The sequence below is a fragment of the Lampetra fluviatilis genome, chromosome 5, assembly GCF_964198595.1.
Source record: "Lampetra fluviatilis chromosome 5, kcLamFluv1.1, whole genome shotgun sequence".
NCBI lineage: Eukaryota > Metazoa > Chordata > Hyperoartia > Petromyzontiformes > Petromyzontidae > Lampetra > Lampetra fluviatilis.
The window spans coordinates 5,674,700-5,698,548 of NC_136279.1; the positions used below are offsets into that span (position 1 = coordinate 5,674,700).

General features: G+C 48.6%; 1 protein-coding gene across 3 annotated transcripts; it reads left to right on the forward strand.

The window, feature by feature from the left end:
- The first annotated feature begins 772 nt into the window (after positions 1-772).
- Positions 773-13,638, forward strand: LOC144932462 (voltage-gated potassium channel KCNC1-like). Of its 3 annotated transcripts, none has more exons than XM_078856542.1 (5): positions 773-2,375; positions 3,856-4,048; positions 7,262-8,287; positions 9,610-9,840; positions 11,558-13,638. In XM_078856542.1, exons 1-5 carry the CDS (start codon positions 1,770-1,772, stop codon positions 11,686-11,688), a joined length of 2,187 nt encoding a protein of 728 aa, XP_078712668.1. In that variant the 5' UTR covers positions 773-1,769; the 3' UTR covers positions 11,689-13,638. The 3 variants fall into 3 exon arrangements, with proteins under 3 accessions (XP_078712668.1, XP_078712669.1, XP_078712670.1); XM_078856543.1 differs by having other exon boundaries at positions 9,643-9,840; XM_078856544.1 differs by having other exon boundaries at positions 9,664-9,840.
- Positions 13,639-23,849: the final 10,211 nt, after the last annotated feature.

Sequence of the window (23,849 nt, forward strand, 5' to 3'; positions counted from 1 at the left end):
CTATTTTTATTTAAAAGGGCAATTATTTAATGGGGTTCTCCAAAAAAAACCGCAACCCTTAACCCCCTAACCAGGGCAGGGCAATCGAAAGCGTTCACTGTTTTCTCTATTGGGGGTGTTTTTTTCTGGTTTCTTTCTCTCCAGAGGCGGGCGATCAACAGGCAGAGCACACGCAGCACGCACGCACACGGAGAAGAGACACGCGCACACAGAGACGCAGGCTCACGCTGACACACGCGCACACAGAGACACACTGACGCACGTGCACACGAAGAGACGCACGGAGAGCGCCGAGACAGAGAATCGAGACAAAGATTCCTCGGCTCGCGTGGCAAACTGCTTGCTGGGCAAGTGCTGCTAACGGGCACAGACACACGGACACAATACATTGATGCTCAAAGTGCACGCGCATACGTACAGACCCGCACACACATATACATACTGACACACGGACACGCAAATACACACGATACACGCACACAGACGCAGACACACGCACACAGACCACGAACAGACACACAGACACACGCACACAGACCACGAACAGACACACAGACACACGCACACAGACCACGAACAAACACACGCATGTGGACCCGCACACACGAAAGAAGCACAGCCACGGACACACACAAAGACAACAACAACAACAACGCACGTGCCTCACCTCGTGCCGTGCAGTGTCTGCGTGTGTATATGCTCACACGCGCTCACACTCATGAGCAATGTGACTCCCCCGTTAACCTGTGTGCGTCTCTTGGCGGCAGGCAGAGTTGAACTTCCACATACGAGATAGCAACGACCATCAACAACAACAACAAAAAACACACCGAGAGACGGGCGAGAGACGCAACGAGCGAGTCGGTGGGGAAGGGTGAAGCGAGCGAGCGAGGTCGAGAATAGGGCGAAGAGGAGGGGGGGGGGGAATAGGAAAGAGAGGCGGGGACACAGAGGTATTAATAGGGGCTTGGAGTGAGGACACGTGGACTGAAATCATAAAGACAGCGCAGAGAGAGAGAGAGAGGTAAGGCGCATTAGGAACGAGCAAGAAAGAGAAACAGAGACCAGGACATTTTAGAATAGCAGTGAGCGGAGAAAGCGGAAGGTACAACGTTGGCTGGGGAGATTAAAGGTGAACTATTTTTTTCCGTATATGGGAGCTTAAGATGGAATGAAGAAAGAGAGAGAGGGGGAGCACACGATATACGGAGGAAATATACAATGACTTAGGAAAGGAGGGGGAGAGATTAGAGCAGAGGTTAGCAGCGAGAGGAAGACGGGCACCTGGTGGTCTGGCTTCATCCTTGTGTGCAGCGTGATCGGGATAGTTTATAGATAATAAGAGAGCTGGCGAGATTTGGGTAGCGACTCGGGGTCAAGCCTCGAATGCGTTGACTCTCGGCTAGGCAAGGCGAAAGGGGAGTAGAGTTAGGCGGGACAGAGGTGGGGAAGTGGGTCGTGATTTGGGGGTAGGGGCGACGTTTGCCTTGTGAAACGGGATAGTTGTTGGTGGTGTTGTGAAGTCGATGCCAAACTGAAACCTCAGCCACCACCAAATTCGTTCTCACGACCACCACCACCAAAATCCCAACCACCATCTCCATTCGCAGCAATAGCTCACCACCAACCAACCAACCACCACCATCACCACTCCCGGCACTAAACCTAACACCACCTTCGGCAGCAGCAGCAGCACCAACCAACCACCACCACCAACCACCACCACAACGACAGCCCGGCGAGCGCTGACATGTCTAAAGCGCCACGCCATGATGAGGAAACACGAGCCGCCGCCGCCGCCGTCGCCGCCGTGCGACAAGCGCGTGGTGATTAACGTGGGCGGCACTCGCCACGAGACCTACCGCGGCACCCTGCGCACCCTGCCGGGCACGCGGCTCGCTCGCCTCGCCGACTCGCGCGCTCCGAGCGGCCCCAACTACGACCCGCACACGGGCGAGTTCTTCTTCGACCGTCACCCCATCGTGTTCGCCATCATCCTCAACTACTACCGCACGGGCAAGCTGCATTGCCCCGCCGAGGTGTGCGGCCCGCTGTTCGAGGAGGAGCTCGCCTACTGGGGCATCGACGAGACGGACATCGAGGCGTGCTGCTGGATGAGCTACCGACATCACCGCGACGCCGAGGAGGCGCTCGTCAAGTTCGAGAGCCCTTACCTGAACGGCGGCGCCGGCGGGCAGCAGCAGCATCACCACAACAACTGCGCCTCGCTCGGGGAAGGAGTCGACGATGGGCTTGAGGACACGGCGTGCACGTCGCCTTGCTCGGGCAGAGGGGGCAAGGCTCGCTGCTGCGGAGTTTGGCAGCGCAGGGTCTGGGCGCTGTTCGAGGACCCCTACTCGTCAAGAGCTGCCAGGGTAAGCTGGGAAGGGAAGGAAGCGACATGTTTGGCTATTTTATGTTTTACTACGCCGAGCGCCGTGTGGTCATCATTGTAGGGGAGATTGATGTTCTATATATTTGGTGGTGGTGGTGGTGTAGAGGTAGCTACAGAGTGTCGCTTGTGTCTCACGGAGAGAAGGTTCCAAGGTTTGATTCCTGACTCGGGTGACTTTCTGCGTGGAGTTTGCACGTTAGCCCCCCGTCATTCTCCCCCCGTATCACACGCAAACCGTTGCAATTGGTATTCGCCAAACATCCCAATGCTGAAAATCCACCTGCAAATTTACTCAATTTGGGATTGCACACCGCAGTAACCTCGCCCCTCTCCGTCGCCCCTACTGCGAAAAATGTGGCCGGATCCTCGTGAAAAATAGTCTTGAGACACAGCGAGGCTATCCTGGGTGAACCAGCGTCATGACGACGATGATGATGATGATGCTGATAATTAAATAGCTTCACCATCAGGGGTGGACGGGGTGGTTGAATGATGGACGAGGTGGGGAGGGGATGTAGAGTCAATAGGTAAGGATTGTAATATGCAATATGCGATACATAATACATCATCATCAGGAGCAGCCGTAGTCAAGCCATGGTTGAGTGCCTCCCCAAGTCGCCACCGGGGGCTTCGGACTTGTCGCGACTGCACTGAACGCGAACGTGCCACGACGTCTCCCTCTCAAGCTGCTCTGAGCTTCTCATTCGGCGTATTAATGCTACTACTGCTAATGACAATCGTCTCTTTGTAAACGTGACGACAATCTTGTCGGGTGGTGGAGGGTTACGGACAATAATATTGTCATAAAACCACTGCGTGGCCACGCCCAAATATAAAATGTGGATGAATGCATTGGCTATGAAAACCTACGTTTTATTTTGTTCAAATCATTCATCATGATAGTTGATTTTGCGCTGATTTCTGTTTGCGTCGTTGTTGTACTTTATTTTTATTTGGCTTCCATCACTTTGGTGACCCAGCTGGCTCTTGCAAACGTGGGCGCCACGGTGGCGAGATGTTAACGACCTCGCCTGGTATACAGGAGGTCGTTGGTTCGATCCCAATCCCGACCCTGACGCCTGCTGCTGTATATTTGTAGTTTGCGTGTCTCTCTCTCCCCGTGGTCGTGTGGATTTTTCTCCAGGTCCTCCGGTGTTTCCCCTCCACATTTAGAAATCAACATCACGCGTTTAGAGTATTTGGCTGCTGTAAAATTTCCACGCGATAAGCCCACTTCGTTGAGTCATCATTCGCGACAACCAGGTCGCTTCTGAAAAAGAGCTATGTACTGTAGCTCAGTGGGCCTTACCTGGTAAAATAAAATATATATATAGTCCAGTTGAGTAATGTGTTATAGTTGAGGCTCATCCTGGTCCTCTTGAGTGGTCACATGCTTAAACAAAATCAACTTGAAACTTGCGTTGCGAAACGTCTGCCCTCGGTCTCCTCCCCTCTGCCAGTTCATCGCCTTCGCGTCCCTCTTTTTCATCATGGTCTCCATCACCACGTTCTGCCTGGAGACCCACGAGTCGTTCAACATCGTGGTTCACCGGCCGCACGGAGATGCCACCACCACTCACCACCCGCTCTCCTCCTCATCCTCCTCATCCTCCTCCAACGTCTCCCTGATGGGCGTGATCCAAGCTCCGCAAGGTGAGGTTGTTCACATTAAAAAATGTGTCCGACCGGAAATTCCTACAGTCGCCATACGTAGAGTCCTGTAGCGTGGCAGAGGGGGGGGGTCCATAGAAACCCCCAAATTGGGGCACCATAATTGCTAAACAAACTTAAAATACATCGTAAACGCGAATGTGAATGAGTGAGGAGATGCGACGTGTTTTTTTTTCTCCCATTGTGCATTCTGCTCGAGCTCTTACGCCATGGGCTTACATTTTATACAAAATGTTTTTGATTTGACTCTAAAAATGTATAGTGAGATATATTTCAGGCAGCCTAGCATGATATGATATCAGAAGGTATCAGAACTAATACAGGCAGCATAGTGTGAGATGGTAGCAGAGACTCCTACAGGCAGCATAGCGTGAGATGAAGCTGTTTCGAGCCCCTGAATGAATGTTGTCGTCTTCCCACTCCTGGATGAATGAATCCCTCTCATCCTTCTAGGCTCCGGGTGATATTTTTCTTCCGTTTCACTGCTGCACATGAGTTGTCCCTCACGCCATCCTGGGCGTTGTTGTCTCTCTTTAATTCATCAGTCGGATCCAGAATCTCCCTGCAGTTATCTGTCCGATGTATGCGTAAACTAAAACGAAACAATTTTTATTTTATTTTACCAGGTAAGGCCCACTCAGCTATATGGCTCTTTTTCGGAAGCGACCTGGCCATCAAAAATGACAGTTCAGCGAAGTTGCTTATCATGTGAACATTTATAGAAGCCAAATACTCTAAAAGCGTGTCGATTCTTAATGTGTGTGGGGGGAGGGACCCAGAGAAAAATCCACGCGACCACGAGGAGAGATAGACACGTGCAAACTCCAAATATACAGCAGCAGGCGTCAGGGTCGGAATCGAACCCACAACCTCCTGTATACCAGGCACCAGGCGAGGTCGTTAGCATCTCGTCAGCGCGGCACCAATCTACTGTTTGCACGTTGTGACCACCATCCTCTAACAGGCATTTTTTTAAATTGAGCAAGTGTTAACTGTTTTGGAACACGCCACCTGTGTTTTATCTTAACTCCAACTCAGCAGCTGCTATCTCCACACAACTAGGACGCCCACGCTACGGCCTAGGCATTGTCGAAGAGATGTGCACACACCTCGGGGAAGGTGAGAGTGAAAATTAGGTGTCACTTAATCGATCATTAACGGGTGAAAATAAATGGGGTTCGCATTCATGAAAAGGCCTTTGTAGGAGCCGCGTTTTGCACCTCTTCATAACTCAGTACCCTGAATATTTATAATGACACAATTATCATGACACAATGATCATCACGACAGGCCCAAAGAACATGACCTAAGAGACAACTAACAAGGTCCTTTGCCTGAAACGTCGCCGATTATATATTTAAAGGTAGTTTTGTTGATGAACGTAGTGGTGTTGATGAACGTGCGTTAATTCGACACGTCCGTGGGATGAATCGACGTATAAAGGTCTCATCTGCTCACCGATGACTGCACAGAAAGAAAAAAAAACATTCACAAAGTCTGGGTTTTACACTCAATTTCCCTACGTTGCAGCTCTCAGAATCGAAAGTGTCAGTTTGACTGTCATGGTATTGATTCGTTTTTTTTTAAGAATCCCTCTCCTTTACGCCCGGTCACTCAGAGCGTTTTTGATATCGCGTCACATCTCTACACTTTTGAAAGGGCACCCCCCGTGGCAGCTGTCCCAGTGTGGCACAATGTAGACTCAGCAGGTGGGCTGCAAAATGGGAATTGGTTTGGCAGTCGGGGGGGGGGGGGGAGCGGTGATTTCTCGGTGTAATTACAAACTTCGCTCTCCCTAGCAGGGTGGGGAAAGTACTCCCCTCTCGTGTGAATAGAGGTCACGCGAAAGGGCCTCAGAAGTAGTTCTCCCATATCCTGTTGGGCCTCTAACGCGGAGGGTTCAACTGCTCTAAGAGAGAGAGAGAGAGATCATAATAGGGCCTTTTGTGCTTGACACCGACAACAAAATTGGGACAAATTGGCAAATTTCGTATTTTTTTTCTGACTCACGCATTTCATTTGTGCAACAGGTCACCGGTGTCACACGCGGTGCCTCGATGTTGAGAATCCCGGTGCTTTTTTTTCTTGAAGGTTCAGAGGATTATTCACAAATTGCAATGGGCCCTTGACGCCGCAATTGAGAACCCCTAATTGCATAATAATAAAAAAAAGATAGAGGTGACCGCGTGGCTCAGGGGTTAGAACACTGAGTCTGAGGGCCTTCAGTTGATTCCAGTTGTCCTCCCGTATACAAACAGGGTTCTCAAGTGTTCTTAATTCGTCGTTTTAATCCCCGGCAATGACGGCAAAACAACCCAGTGACGTATAAATTAAGATTTTCACTTGATTTAATGCAAATTGCTAACCTCTGCGCATGAAAACAAATATATTGGTATGACAGTCAAGGGGAGAACATCTCTTTACGTGGTACAAGCGGGCTAACAAAGTGCACTGCCGACTGTCTGGATGAAAAAGGTCATCGGTACAGATTTCAGAAGTAGTTCTGCGACGTATCCTTCCGCAGGCCATTGTCTCGCGAGGGTTGTGGATGGACACTTTGTCTCGCGAAATGTCCTCGCTCGGACAAATTGGAATGAAATTGTGAGAGTCAAAATGGTATATAGACCTGAAGAAAGCACGTAAAGTACTAACAGTACTCGCATTATTGCAACACACATGACAGACGTGTAAAATACCCATGCTTTTGCAAGAGGCATTAATTTACACCAGCATGGGATTTTCACGGGCAATCGTGCATCAGCTTGCACTTTAGGATTGTTTAAAACCTGCGTCAAAATCGCCAAAGTAACCGCACAAAAACACAAATGTAGACTCTCCTCTCAGCATATGGCATGGGTGTGACCCCAGTCTAGGCCATATCAACTCACATTGCACCTAACTTTTGACGTTGCAAAATGCACAAATGCACACTCGACTAAGTGTCAAACATTTACCCGAGTACAAAAGCCAATTGACCCAGAAGATCTTTCCACACCTGGCACACCCCATTAGAGCTGTGGCTCTAATGGGGTGTGCCAGGAAAATATTCAGAGAGCAAAGGTATCCCTGCCCGAGCGTACACTCAAAACGCTGCAACTCGTTAGGGTCTTTCTCAGTGTCACGCAGCTCGCGATTAGTTGAACCTGTCTGTTGACTGAACTGCCATTCTTCTCAAGATTGTTACCCTCTCTCCAGGTTTCCCTCTCACGACCACCGCTGTCGCCACCACCACCACCACCGCCACCGTTACCAGCAGCAGCAGCAGCATGGACATTTACATCGACCGGCACCCGATGCTGACGTACATCGAGGGCGTGTGCGTCGTGTGGTTCACCTTCGAGTTCCTGGTGCGCATCGCGTCGTGCCCGGACAAGGCCGACTTCGTCAAGAACACGCTCAACATCATCGACTTCGTGGCCATCTGGCCCTTCTACCTGGAGGTGGCCCTCAGCCACGTGTCGTCCAAGGCGGCGCGCGACGCCCTCGGCTTCCTGCGCGTTGTTCGCTTCGTGCGCATCCTGCGCATCTTCAAGCTGACGCGCCACGTCGTCGGCCTGCGCGTCCTCGGCCAGACCCTGCGCGCGAGCGCCAACGAGTTCCTGCTGCTCGTCATCTTCCTGGCGCTGGGCGTGCTCATCTTCGCCACCATGATCTACTACGCCGAGCGCCTCGGAGGCGGCGACGTCGACGGGGGCGCCGGTTCCGCTCCGGCTGCGTCACACGGCGGCGAAGACAAGAGCACTCACTTCAAGAGCATCCCCATCGGGTTCTGGTGGGCCGTGGTGACCATGACGACGCTCGGGTACGGGGACATGTACCCCAAGACGTGGCCCGGAATGCTCGTCGGTGCGCTGTGCGCGCTCGCCGGCGTCCTCACCATCGCCATGCCGGTGCCCGTGATCGTGAACAACTTCGGCATGTACTACTCGCTCGCCATGGCCAAGCAGAAGCTGCCCAAGAAAAAGAACAAGCACGTTGCGGTGAGGCCTCACGTCGCTGCAGCCGCTCCGCTGCCTCCTCCTGCTGTGTCACCGCCTCCTCCTCCTGCCGCGGCTGCCAATCGTCATCGCCGCCACCATCCCTCGGTGGCCCACTCGACGAGCTTGGCGCACGTCTACTGCGGCGTGGAGTCCGGCTCGTCGACGCTCGTCAACCCGGCGTGCCGGAAGGCGACAGCGGAATTCTCTCCCAGAGCGGATGGAGTCAAATTCTCCGATGCAGGTGGGTCGAGTCATGGCTGGGGCTGCCACTAGTCCTGGTTTTCCCAAGATTCCAGGATCGTACACTTGTTTGCGGCAGTTGCCGTCCTGGCAAAAATCTGTAAGTTTTCCCAAGGCATTTTAACTATCCGTTTTTTGTCAGTAGCATAATAATACTACTACGACACCACTCAAGAAAAAGGGTTTACATGTAGCTCTACCCTGTTATGATGTTGTGAGATAATAATCTTGTTCACATGATACGTCCTGGGTTATTGCACCTCAGAGGTGGCAGGGTGGCAGAGTTGTAACAATAATAATATCCAGAGCCTACCTTGGCTCCTCCCACCCTCAACCAGTATATATACAAGATCTGTTTTCTTGGAATTTTTCTTACTTGATACAGCAATCGTGCTGTGACGGTTCCACCTGAAGACGGAAGCTTGTGTTGCCTCCGAAACGTCGTGATTTTAATTTTATTTTAATTTTACTTTTATTAATTTTAATTTTTTACCTACGTGACTTTACCGAAAAAACCTAAGAATATGAATCCTGGCAGTCACGAAAGCTTCCAATCTAGAAGCTTCAAATCTAGAGTGGTAATACTCGTGCCTAACAACAAGAAGTCACCTGGGTTCGATTCTCGACTTGGGTTTTCTTTCCGTGTGGAGTTTGTATGTTCTCTGCCCCTGTTTGGCATGGGTTTCCTCTGGGTTTCTCCAGTTTCCTCCCATAGATACAAAAAAAACCATAGAATTCAACTGGATTCTTGGCCTTGACATCCCAATGCTGAAACATTACTCAATTGGAATTCCACACAGCAACAGTTAAAAACTGGCAGGGCCCTCCCGAAAAAGTGCCTTGAGACTCAGTGAGACTCTCCCGGGTATACAAGTGTAATTTGTCCACGAGAGGTATTTTTTCGTGGTTATATCGCGTAAATATAAATGTGTCGTTGAACACGTCACCACCCGACTCGGCCAGTTAGTAAAGTTTGTCACGTAAACAAAACCTGCGAATTCGTTGCTAGTTCAGCACACCGGTGTGTTGGAGAGTAAACACACAACGTTTACAATGTTTACTCTCCAACACACCGGTGTGCTGTACTAGTAACGAATTGGCATGATTTTTTTTCGTGAAAAAACCTTACTAATTGGCTGTCGGGTGGTGGCGGGTTTAACGACACATTTATATTTACGCGATTTAACCCAAAAAAATAACAACCTCTCCATATTCATAGATAATACTGGTAGCGAAAGCCTACGTGTTAAGTGTCATTTGTTCACATTCTTTTTTTTGTTTACCGGACCAGAGCAAAGGTCAATGTGACCGATTGACGAGCAGGGAACACGTGGTTACCTTTTATTCACACCCCAGCGACGACGGTCCGTGCACCAGCCTCGCCCGGCGGCGATGAGACCACGGGGCAGGCTGACGAGAGGGGGTCCGTGGAGACGCCGCCGTCGCCGGTGACATCCCCGACACGACCGGGCAGAGCGAGGTCCTCCCGCCGCCTCTTGCTGCCCGTCGGGGACTTTGTGGGGGGCGTGGGGCCGGCGGATGGAATCTCGCACGGTGAGTGAACGGGGCGGGCGGGGGGGGGGGAGTGAATTGGAAAGCGCATTTAGCGAATTTTGGGTAGGCATAGGTTGGCTGCGTACATACGCGAAATCGCAGAAACTGACCCCGCACAGAGCGAGGGGAAGTGTGTACATGCTCAATACACTATATACGAAATAAATAAATAAAAATTATAGCAAAAAAATACTTCCGTTTGCGGTCTTAAAATCCATTAAAATGGATAAAATAATGTTGTTAATTTTTGAAGCCTCAGTCCTGTATTATTAAAATTATTTGACGCACTGACCTTGGGGTACTTCAATGGGATAAACATAAATGAAACATAAAGGATGGAAATAGTTTTAAGATTTTTTTTGAGATTGACGGCATTTCAAGTTCAGGAAACTCAGGAATCGGTTACGGATTCGTGATCACTTCCACCTCGTACCGTGGCTTCATTTCCCAGACATGTTTACAGAGCTGTCATCTACACCATTGGTACCTCATTTGCCAGTAAAAAATATGATAATTGTTTTTTTACCCTTTTATCTGGCAACAAGACTGACACCTTTTTTTTTTACGAGGAGTCATGTTTGCATAGACCACAATACCTGCAGCCATAATGCAAATAAAATATAACTCTGATAATGTATGCACTGTCCTTGAAGTTGGTTGGTCCACACCCGAGATAGCTTTCCTTAGAGCCTAGTCTCACATGGTGTTGGACCAGATGACGCCAAAAGGCGCAATCAACTTCAAGGACAGTGCATACATTATCAGAGTTGTGTTTTTTGTTTGCATTATGACTGCAGGTATTGTGGTCTATGCAAACATGACTCCTCGTAAAAAAGGTGTCAGTTTTGTTCCACCTTGTACCGTGGCCTCATTCCCCAGACATGTTGACAGAGTTGTCATCGCCCGTACAGTGTTGTGGTGTGTAACCCGTCATAAGTGAACACGCGATCCAATCAATGTTAGGCCCTCCCTTGGTTGTCAATGTGTCAGGGTTTTGATATTGCGAGATCATAGTACGACCTTTCCCCGATTTTTTTTCTTTTCGGCTCGTCCCGTGCATCGTTGGGCACGATGTCCGACGTTTCGCCCCACCTGCCAGGAGTTTCCTTCGTCCTGAGTTTTGTTTTGTTAATCGCGGTTGTTGAGCGTGGGCGCAAGGCGCAAGGCTGTGGGATACTTGGGCAAAGAGACAATGGGATGGAATTCCTAAGTCGGGTAGTGCGAGGGATTATATAGCATTCCCTTTTGGAAGTGTTTAGGGGCCGTCCGTAAATGACGTCACGCTCCTAGGGGGGGAAGGGGGGTCAGACATTTGTGACGATGTGTGACGAGGGGGGGGGGTTTAAGAAATGTGACGTCACATCAAAATGCGCAACTTTAAATAAATATAGACAACACGTTCTACTTAATTAAATAGACTTCTTAATAAATGTTTATCCTACAACATCAGAGTGCAGCGCCACATTAAATACGCACTACAATGACAATAGTTTAAAGCGATTTGAAGCATGTTTCATTTTCAAAATGGAAATATGGTTTTGGGGGGGGGAGGGCAGAGCTATTTGAGGGGGGGGGGTCTGACTTTTTGTGACGCCGTGTGACGAGGGGGAGGGGGATTCAAAAATCGTCCATAATCGCGTGACGTCATTTCTGGACGGCCCCTTACCAACCAAACAATATTATTATCACACGTGTGTATGTGCCCCTCTGTTCACAGGCGCCCAGAGATCAGTGGAGGAGACGCGAGGTCCTGGAGGCCACACCTTGCGAGGTGCGACCAGGAGGACCGGGGTGGGGTGGGGGGTCACTGACAAAGCACGGGGGGCAGCCAAAGGAAGGCCCCTCTGATTGGCCAGCACCCGCATGTACTGATCCACGGTAACCTTTAACCTCTCCGTTTAGAGCGCGTCAACTGGCAGTGCCGGCTTGTCGCGGCTGGCCGGAGTTGGGCGGGGGTTGGGGGGGGGGCAGACCCCCCGTAAGTAAACAGAGAAATGGAACAAAACATCCTGACCAGTATCTACCTTACCTGCTCAAACTCTGCTCGGGGGTTGACTCGGCCATAATCCCTTCTGGAGGATGATAAAATTGAGAACCACTTTGTGGGGAAGTCAACAGTGGTTGCCCTGTGGAACGTCTCACCCCCTGCCGTGACAATGTGGAATTTCCACTGCCGGACCAGGGAGATATAAGCAGCGGGATATGGGTCTGGCCTCAGTGCTTTTTTGAGCAGGAAATCACTTTGAATTATTTTTGAACATAAATATTCTAAATTGCATAACACTCTTGTCCCCTCTCCCTCCCAGTCCCCCCCCCCACCCCACCCCCCACAGACTTCCACTATCAAAAAATTCCTCCACGACTATCACCACCGGTAACTGGGGGTCATTAAACAAAGCGGTCCCTGAGATGGATGCGATTGTCAATAGAGAGCTTAAACAAGTTAGCGCAAGTCTGTCCGCGACACATTCGACGCGCAACTTTAATTATTTTACGAAACCCCCCCCACCATCAAAGTTCACATGAAACAATAGCGCAACTACCATAAGCTGTCCTGAGCCAGTGATATTAAAATGCCAGTGGAGACCGGTGATTTCTTCATTTACCGCAGCGCCAACGACTTCTGACTTACCCCGCGCCCAAGTTCTGCAGCCTGAACCAAGACGTGCTCGTTTTATCGACTCTTGACGGTCGATCAATCGAGCGAGCGGTGGTGCATCGGTTCGCACGCTGCCCTGTGAGTCCCAGTCGCCCGAGTTCGATTCCCGGCCACGGCTAATGTCGGTGACGGATGATGTCTGAAATCGGTCCTGAGATGCTCCTACGCCAGACTGCCCCGACGGGCGTGGTGAAGTATGGTCGCACAACCCCCACGACCGACAAGCTATGGGGAGTGGATTGAAAGCAAGCTGTAAATAACGATACAATATCAAAGCTTCAGATATATGCAGATTACATAGGACGCTTCATTCGTAGTTAGAGTAGCAACAATTATGGGCGCGCAGATTTCTGAACCCGTAATCAATATAATCAAAGCTTTAGGATGTGGCACAGTGCATTTATATACGTATTTAAATACATTTTAAACAGGGTACTGCATCTCACATGGCAATTTCTCAATTACGATAGAGGGTTGCGGGCATCGTCAAGGGTCTGTGAAAGTCATGAGGGGGGCTACACTTGAGGTCTGCGAAGCGACGAGGTGTCGTTGATAATTTTCAAGGAAGTTTTTCATTTAATTTTCTTGGAAGGCCCCATGAGGGGGGACAGTGAGGGGGGAGGGGGTCACAGGAGATTGGTGCAGAAAAAAAAGTTTCAACGATTCAGGTGTTCGTGCTGGTAACAGAGGGGGTCACCAGACCTCGCCTAGTTGTCACCACCAATTTGTGTTGCTCTTTGCTTTCACCGGTGGTAGCGTCACAGCAAGACAAAGATCCCCCGTGTAGCCTGCAACAGATTGTTGGGGCAAGTGCTGTTAGCGAGCACCTATGAAGGCCAGCACGGCACACGAGGGGGTGGGCAGGCGGCCAACACCACACCCGGCCGCCTTTGTCTCCCCGGTGGCGATGTTTTTACACACCGCAACAGGTCCTCATTTGAGGCTGAGTCGACCTAGGGGAGGCCCAGGACCGGATAATCGTCACTGGTGTGGCCCTGAGCGGGAATCGAACTCGGGTGGCCGGTTTCGTAGCGCAGCGCGCTCACCGCTACACCACCGCTCCTCACATCACACACACGCACACATATACATGTGTTAAATTTCACATTCATCAGAAAAAAACACCATACACGAGTCTTCTACGCCAAACGTCCGTGAGACTGTGACAGCGATCGCAAAGAGCTCTCATTTAAACCTCCGGGTACATTGCTCCGTAACCACACCGTGGCCGCGTAGAGAGGAGCACGCTACCCACAATCGATCTTCAGCAATAGGTGAAGATTGGTTTCCAGCCTAGTAAGTAGCAACAAGAAAGAAAGGTTACACGGCAAGCTGCTTTGTCGCTAGCCATATGCATTACTATATATCCCCCTACCGTCTATCGATAGGATAACCCCATAGCAGCCTTCATGCTAAAGCTTCTGTTGTGAACATATCTATTCTGACCACAGCTGATTGGTGGCTATTTACAGGCGAATTAAAAAGCACTAGACACTATTTGCCTTTTTCACACTATTGCTAGACATGCTCTACCCACTGCTAGCGAACGGCTTCGCCGTGCGGCCAATCGCAGCGGCACACAATCCCGGCGTGTTCCTCGCTTCTCCCATCCCGCCTGACAATCTCCCCTCAAGTGTTCCTGAGCCAAACTCCACTCGTTTTGCCTCTTTTCAGCTCGGGGTGGGGGGGGGCGAGATGATGCGGAGATCTAAAAGGTACAAAAACGGAGAAACTCTTTTTGTTTGTCCATGCATTGTCCCACGAAAGCCTCAATGAGTCTCAATACTTTTTCGTGGTGGGGGTCTTCTACGTTTTGCCGTACTGGGGGGAGGGGGCGAGCAATGTTGCTGTGATGTTTAACCAAATGGAGCCATTTGTGGGCCTTTTTTTTATTTGGCAAATTTTGGACCCTGACGCCAACGCACGTGGCCTACTCTCCTTCGAGGGGGATCTTTTTTCTGTCGTCCACTGTGAAACTGGCGGACGCGCATTGTTACGGTTAAATACGCCCGCAGTATTAACCAGGGCGGCCGTAGGGCTCGAATCCGCGAACCCCTGCAAACCAGCGGCAAGCGCGCTAACCCGCTCGGCCACGTCACCACGCACACGAACATGCTGTATACTTGCCTTCATTTATAGCCGGGTCACTCGCAATGCGATGGCACACAAAACAAAATGAAAATAAGGTGTGTAGAAGCCGCTACGCGTTGCGAATGAAATTTTTATTTTTTTTATTTGAGACGCTGACACTGTTCAATCCTTACGCTATAGATCGTAAATATTCCACGAGCGAAGTGCAAGTTTTAGTCCCAAAACGTGGTGGGCGTACGCACATGTTTGTTCCACGAGTGTCCCGTCCGGTGATATAATATCGTGTCGATATCCGTGATGACCCACGTGGGACGCTGCGAACCCCTCTGCTGTTGTGCATCGTTTTCGCTGCGCACGCTGCTTGTTTGCGCTAGGAAACCCGTCGTGAACAAACGCTCCCTCGATCAAGACACGCACCTTCGTCGGACCGCTTTAAACTCGGGCGTTCTAAATATGCACTCGTTATAGAATCTGCTCGGAGCCGCGTCGTCGGTGTCCATCCTAACGTCGTTTCTCCGGTCACACCGCCAAGGTTCGGGGGAAGAAGGAGGAGTGCTTTGATGCACCCAAAAGCAGGGGGCCGCCCTAGACTAAGCTGCTGCCAGCGCCTGGCGCCCTGGGCGAACCACTCGATCGGCGCCCGCATCCCCACACCCCAAGGGCAGATCCAGCCTGAGGTTTTTGGTAGACTGGTAAAAAAGCCACGTCGCACCTATTTTCCGTTGAATGTCTCTTTTTTTTTAAGCGTATTTCTTCTTGTTTAAACAGAGGCATCATTTTTCGGTTTGTCTGTGCGTTCGTCTGTTCAATTAATAGATTCTCAGAAATGTTAAGAATGTAATTATACACAATAATTTTCCCTCGGTACGTGCACGGGAATTGAAAAAATGACGTCGTTTTTTTATTTCTATTTTTTTTGTCTGTTTATTTCCTCGAATTTGGAGCCCCACCTGTAACTTGGCGCCCTAGGCAACCGCCTAGTTCGCCTATATGGACGGGTCGACCCTGATTTAAAAAAGAAGTGTTCCCTCGGGAGAGGTAACCAGGAGGCTTAGCGGTCAAAGCATCGAATTGGCACAGGTGGGAACCTCGGTTTTAATCCGGGGACCCAAAAAGGGTTGCCACCTCTGAGGTGCAAGAATCACCAGGACATCTCACACTTCTGGAGGAGGGGAGAGCACCCCATGTGTTGAGTGATGTATGATTACTTTAAGAGTATACAGGTAGGTTTAAATTGTAGAATGGGCATTGGGTGAAAAATGTCAACTCTCGTTAGGTGTATGTACCGAGGATCGGACAGCGGAATATCAAACAGCAGTAGGTCTCTTTAAAAAAAAAAAAACTTTTCCGCCAGGGGAGAGTGACAATGAAGATCTATCGAAGCGGCTGCTGTTTAACTTCACTGAATGTGGTTCAACTAAGCAATGGCAAAGTGGCTTTGTTGGGTCGTTGGTTTATTTGCCTTCTTTCCTGCAGGGTTAATTATAGCTTATGGATTATTTTGTTCACGTGTGATTGTGGGTGGGGATGAGGGGGGGGGGAAGTCCAGATGTTTAGTGTGTGCGTGTCGGATATAGCTATTGTACCGGTGCGATGCTGCTGAATGCTGTAAATTACTCGAGTGCCATTACGTGTAATTGTCATCGCTGCAGTGAGGGATCGAGCGACGCGCCGTGTGACTTTTGTGAATCTGCTTTCATGTTTCCACGGTCCTCGTCGATTCAATGTCAAAGATTTACGGAGATACAAGTCGCGCTAGAATCGAGGCTGTAATTCTGAAAAGATGTTTTACCTTAATCATAAACATTGAGTAATGCTGCATTGGTGTGCGACATACCAATCGCCGCACATGGTTTGTGCACAGAATTTATTTCTGTGCACATGGCTCTCCAATGTGTTTTTTTGGGGTTGTTACCGCACGCTGTCGTTCGGTGCGATGTCCAACGTTTCTCACGGTTTGTAAACGCAGTTCCTGAAAGAGCACGTGGCGCAAAACGTTTGACATCACGCGGAATGACGTGCGATACGACCAGAGAAAGCGCGGGGGGGGGGGGCTATGCAGCACAACTGCCTTGCCGAGTGGTCATATATCATGAACCTCGCTGCACTTGGGAACTGAGTTATAATTTGAAGTCAGCCAGAGATATTTTATGAGCGCTGAATCCATCGGTGTGCTAAACTTTGACCATTATGCTCCCTGCGAGACAACTACCCACCGGGCCACTGGGCACAGCCATTCATTCCAAACTTCGGGCAAAAAATGGCGACGAAAGTTGCGTGGAAAATGTTGCACGGCTTTATGAACACCTTGGAGTGCAGAGATTATACGTTCTGTAGTTTTTAGTTTTTACCACCTGTTGTCTATTTTCTTCCTGGTTAGCTCACAAACTGTGCGGTAAGTTTGTCTCGGTCAAGACAGCCTGGTACTTGTAACAACAACGAGGACGACGGCGTATCTCCGGTTTCGCTCCGCAACAACCACAACGACACCGCGGGGCAATCGTAACTCAACCCGTTTGAATAACTTGCCCCCGTTTGCATTTATAGAGCGCATCTGCTCAAGGCCCTTGCCATCATAGTTTAAAAGCGGTAACCAGACATGAGAGCGATCTCGATGGCCACCTGAACGCGCACGTGCCAATATTCGGCACACCCATAATCTCCCGGGGCCTAATCAGCCGCAGTTAATGAACGCAGCCCATAAACTAAAAGCGAAACTTTTTTTTCCTATTTTCCCAGGCTAATGCCCACCGAGCTATGCAACTCTTTGTCAGAAGCGACCTGGCCACGGATGATAGCTCGAGGTGGCTTATCGTGTGGAAATGAAAAGCACCCAAATACTCAACACGCACGTTTGTGAAATGTGCAGGATAACGTCTCGTATCAACACAGAACAACAATACGGAACGCTGAGCGATGTACCGAGATGTTCACAACAATCCGACCTTTTCGCTTCTCCGCCTGACATTCCTCAGTCTACAGCAAGTCAGATACGTGACACAATGCTGTATGCTGTATACACACATTTTTCATGTTTAACTGAGGTGTTGTATTGTTTATCACGGTGATGAACAAAAGACTATTACATGGAACCCATAGGGGTTGGACATTATGCAGCCATGACTGTATAATAATAATAAAAATAATATATATTGTCTGTACATTAATATATGCATCGTACGAACCCATAGCTTTTGAGAAGGGTACTGTTTTGTTGTTGCAAGCTTTATGAACACATTGGAGTACGCAGGGTAAACACGCTAATTACTTGAACGTAAAATTCCCCCCAGGGGTTTCATTTGCTTTGGTGAATTATCACATCAGCGGCTTGGATACGAAGTGCACATGTACATGTTTTTTTTTCTCTCTCTCTCACGTAACTGTAAGGTCGTGATTGTTCATCTCGATGATGTGAAATGTAAAACCGCTACCATCACTGGACCCAACCCTGCGCTTATCGCACGCCCGTCTTTGCAGGAACCCATGGGAATTTGAATTTGTTAGACCCGTGACTGGAAAAATGTATGTTTGTCTCTAAGGGGGTATTGTATTGTGTGCGCAACAACAAACTCCATTCTGTGCTTGACAATGTTGTGTCTCGTGACAATGTCTCTCGCTACTTCTGTAGGGCTGTGATTTTTACCCCTCTCGATTCCAAAACAGCCAAACTTCTCGTCCTGTGCATCTCGATGTTGTCTATATCAAACGCGTCGAACAATAAATTGAAAAGAAAATAAACGGAACGCTCGGTGGCGGTTGTTGTTGTTCGTTCTAAAGTTGTGAAGGTGACTGTTATTCACAGATAAATTGTATAAATGTGTGTATACCTCTGTGGGTTTCATCAACGTTTGAAAATTTGATTTATTAGATTTTTTTTATTGTAAATTTGCAAGACACACAAAAAAAACATGGTACCACCTTTGTCAATATTTGAGAAAGGATTCATACTCTTTGTTTTTTTCGGTAAAGTCACGTAGGTAAAAAATACAATAAAATAAATGAAAACAACCAAATTAAATCACGACGTTTTGGGCGCAACCCATGGGAATTGGAATTCCCATGTGTTGCATCAGCAGTAGGCCATGCTTTCCTACCTGATGATGGACGCTTGTGTTGCGCCCGAAACGTCGTGATTTAATTTAGTTGTTTTCATTTATTTTATTTTTTATCTCCGTGACTTTACCGACAAAACCAAAAAGTATGAATCCTTGCAGTCACGAAAGCTTCAAATCTAGAATTGAGAAAGGATGTTTGATAGACAATGTTATATGCGGGGGAGGGGGGGGGACTAATGTGGTTTGAAATATCTCGAGAATATGAACATCAGAAGAGTGTCAATGAACATGGACGGGATGTACACCAAGTTTTCTGAATGTTCTACCCCGGGCGGTACGAACCAACGGCCTTGGCTTACAATCTGCCTTCTTCACTTATTGGTTCCTCCACATCCACATAAGAGTTGTGTTTTACAAATCCTATCAGCCACGCGGCCTTCTGAGATTGCAGTTTATGGCGAAGGAGTCGAGTAAAACGACGGATTTTGCTTCAGTCGCATCTGCTTCCCATCACGTGGTCCCGAAGCGGCCTATCACAGCCTGCCTTTTACACGGTGGATGCCCATCCAAGCATCACCCGGACTCAACATTGCTTAGCTTTAGAGATCTGACGAGATCGGCTGTGGTGCAGGCGATTTTGGTCGTCTCGGCGAAAGGGAGTTGCCCGAGGAATGGAACGCATCGGGAGAAAACGTCCCAATGATGTACGAGACAATCCTAGGGAACCCCCCTTCACCGACCCACATTGACGAACGTGGTGAAGTATGGACCCTCACGATCCGACATTGCATGGGGAGGTCATCGTGCAGTCGTAGTAAATTAACAAAGGTTTGACAAAATCCCGAAAGCATCACAAGAGTGGCGTCCAAAGTGTGTAGGGAATTGTCGGGAGATTGCGTGGATAGGGTCACACAGAGGTCAACGAGTGTGTTGCATTGGTTTTGACTTTAAGGCATTAACGTAATTCTCTTGGATATTCCTTTGCAATGATCTTTCACGACACATTAAGGCGAGACATCCCCCATACATTGCTCAAATCAGCGCAGTCCTCCAAATAAAGTGGGAGCATCAGGGCATTCTTCCAGCTTTGCAAAGCACACTCCTGTGTACCGAGGGGCTGTGATGATGTCATGCAGGATCACCACACTATTCCCAGAAGTTTACTGTGGATCTCCTTTCCACTTGTTGCTTAACTTGATCTTAAGCTGTGGATTGTCCTTCACATCTCCACAAGGGGATAAATCAGCCAAGGCTCTCACAAAAGGTGGCTACTTATTTCACTCTCTGAGTCTGGGCTGTCTCACAGGATCAAGACCTTACAAGTCGAAACAAATTCAAGGGATGTACCACCGTGATCACCTTGCGAGGGATGCCCTTCATGTGATCTCGCAAGGCATGGGATGTGGAATGTTCCATTGTTGGAGAGTAGTGGAGAGGGCCAGCATATGCAACATCGTGTTTACGTTTGCTCACCAGAGTACACGAAGCTCACAGTGTCTCCCTGCTTTTGATCCAGTGCTGGAGATTCTCAATTCCATTGGCAGGGGGCAGCATCTTCATAGGGTGGCAATTATTGGCCTCACACAAAGTGGTTTAAAATTTTTTTTATATTTATCACTTGGAGAGATGGTCAGCTAAATGTAACCCCTGAATGGAATGCGAACTTTCAGTGCCCAGAGCGCCACCATATTGTTTTGAGGAAAGTTCCAAAACAAATCTGGCAAGCTGACCCTTGGATGTTAAAATTGTTGTTCTTGTATTGTTTTCAATGACAATAAGGGTTAGACTCTAAATTACTTTTATTGTTGGTTTTAAATGCGTATGTGTGTCTTTTTTTATACGACGGCTGGCTTCCAATGCGGTCTGCATCTGTTTTCGGGCTATGGTTACCACTCATCATTACAGCACCACACTGCTCTGCCGAGGTCCAAGCAAGATTATATTAATCCTCCACATCTGTGGGTGTAGAATGTCACAAAGAGTGAGAATGGAGCCCATTATATTCTCTTAGCTCGCTGAGGAGGCTTGGACAGGCGGCCTGTCACATCAGAGCTTCTCGTACATATTACCAGCCACTCATACACAACTAGAGATCCATTAGCCACCGTGGCAGGAAAAGAGCTTACCACTTAGGTTAACCATACCAGGATAATCAGTAAGGGTACATAATTGATACCGTTCGGTATTGATCACTTAAATCCTAAAACCCAACATTTAAATTGGACCAACTGCTACAAGCAATGAGCGTGGCCTGATGAATATTAAATCACATAAATGTCCAGCAAATTGGACTGCATCCGGATTGATCACTCAGTCGAAAGAATTTTCTGTAATGTTTACAGTGACATAAATGTGATGCGGTGTGACTAATTCATCCATTTACTGGTAACAATTTGTACAATTTATGAGCTGGAGAGTGTTTAAGAGGGATTTTGCCACGGTGCAATTGTTAGCACGCTGAATTAGCAATTTAGGGGTCGCCTTTTGGCACTCCCAGAGCAGCAGTTAAAGCCATGGCCGGCATGGAAGAGGAGGCAACACCAAAAAAACCTCTGGATGAGGCCCTTCTGTCAGCGGTGGTGTGAGCAAGTAATTACAGGGCTGCACCTCTATATTTTATGTTGTTTCAGAAAGGAAAAATGCAGTGTGTGTAGTTCGTTGAGATATGCAGTAGCCAAAACGGGAAGGGCCCGAATGGGCCAAAGCTAGACATTTGATGTCTAGCTCAGAAAATTATTAAACTATTTAGTATAAAACCTTTGAAGTGATATTTCTCGCACATCATTACCTTCTTATCACGAAAATAAAGGTGCTTTTACTCTTTAAAAAACGCAATCTGGTTACCAAGCTAGACATTAAAGCTGTATTTTTCACAAGTCAAGTGCTGCAATACAATGTGGATTTCTTTACAGCGTCTAAATCCCACCATATCTTAAGATTCTGCACAAAAGCAATGGGCATATTGACTTTACTGAGAGGCAGTCAGTCATAGTACAGAGGATAATAAAATGACTTTCTTGAGCCTGGACCTCAATAAACACGAGCAGTGATGCAAAAGGGCTGTAGACAGGGTGGTCCAAAAGTCAGGACACAAAGGGTTATTCAATTTATTTTAACTCTGGAATTAAAACTTTTCATTGTTGATTATTTAAGTTAATATTGTATCTATTATCATGATTAATATCTATTTTAAATTTTCCTGTGGTGTCATCTAAAATCCGTCCTTATCAAAACTCGACCAAGAACCCTGAATGGAGACAAAGCGGAATTGATGGATGTTCAAAAATGATACCTAAAATGTTTTTTTGTTGTATTCCTAAATTCTTTTAAAAGGATAATTAATGTATGCATTCATGTTCATGGAAGTCCGTTTTATTATTTGTAAAACAATATATATATGTACGAAATAACCGTACGTGATTTGTTAATGTAAATATATTAACCCTACGTGGGCCTCCCCTGTACGTGACGCTACACGGTAAGATGCCCTTTAATCACCCACCTTCAAATTGACACGCGGCATACGTAACCTGCCGACGATGATCTCCGCTGCCACTGCAGATGTTTCGTTGTGAAAGTGTTTCATTGCTCTTTTATTTTTGCAAGCGGTTCCACGCAACCCAATTTTAAACACCTCCCCCACCCCCTCGGTCTCCAGGAAACCCTTTGCACGTCGACAAGTGTGAACAAAATATACATTTGATTAAATGCCATTAATATATGTGATGTTGCTCAATTGCGTCACTCGGTTGACATGCATTTTTTTTTAAACTGAACCTCCTTCTCTCTCTCTCTCACACACTCTCACTCTGTCCTTCTCGTGCTGCATTCTCTCTCTCACTTTCCCCTCCCCTCCCTCTTCCACGCAGCCAATGTCCTTCTGTTTGCTGGCAGATAAGGGATTTATATATATAGAGCCTGTTGCCGTGGCAATTGCTGCCACGGTTGTGGTGGTTGTGAAGGAGACGCTTGAAGAGGCGCGCCGGCCCACCCACACATCCACCCACCCATCCACCCACACATCCACCCACCCACCCATCCATTCACGCACCCACCCATCCATCCACCCACCCACCCACGCACCCACCCATCCATTCACCCACCCATCCACCCATCCATCCATCCACCCACCCATCCACGTACCCACCCACCCATCCCAGACCACGTTCGGCATCGTCATTCACTCTCCCTTGCTCGTCAAGATTTTGTCACCAGACGAATCCTGTCAATGCAGTCTCTTCCTTCCAATTCGTGTGTGCGTGCGTGTGTATATCGATGAATTTGGGGGGGGAGCGGTAGTGTAGCGGTTAGCTGCGCTGCGCTACGAACCTGGCGAAACCGAGGTTCGATTCCCGCTCACGGCCAACACCGGTGACGATTATCTGAACCGGCCCTGGGCCTCCCCTACCTCGACTCAGCCTCAAATGAGTACCGGGTGCGGTGTGTAAACATCGCCACTGAGGAGACAAAGGCGTCCGGGCGCGGTTTGCTGACCACCCACCCCCTCGTGTGCCGTGCTGACCTTCATAGGTGCTCGCTAACAGCACTTGTCCCATACGGGGGATCTTTGTCTTTGTGTTATCACAATCACCCTCATCATCATCCACCATAATCAGTCCACTGCTGGATGAAGGGCTCCCTAGGACTACGCGGTTGTGTGATGTCACAATCTACTCCCGTGGCTGCACACGAGCAGGCTTGAGCCTGGATAGCGCCTGGATGTGCGGCTATCTTGAGCGCAGCAGGTAGCCACGGTGGCTATGAGATGTTAACTACCTCGCCTGCTATACAGGCCGTTAACATCTCGCCACGGTGGCTATGAGATGTTAACTACCTCGCCTGCTATACAAGAAGTCGTGGGTTCGATCCCGATCCTGACGCCTGTATAGTTGGAGTTTGCGCATTTCTCTCCCCGGGGTCGTGTGACATTTTCTCCCGGGTCCTCCGGTTTTCCCCTCCACATTTAGAATCATCAACGTGCGTTTAGATATATTTTCACGCGAAAAGCCACTTCGTTGAGCTATCATTTGTGGCCAGGTCGTTTATGAAATAGTTTTAGTTTAGGTGATGTATAGGTTTCTGCTGCAGAGTACGGTGCAGAATCGTCTATTGTTGTACTCTACAATGCTTCAGCTTGTATGCTCCCGACCTCCACCAACCCGCCACTGGACAGCGTGGTGAACTAAGGTCAAATGACCCCCACG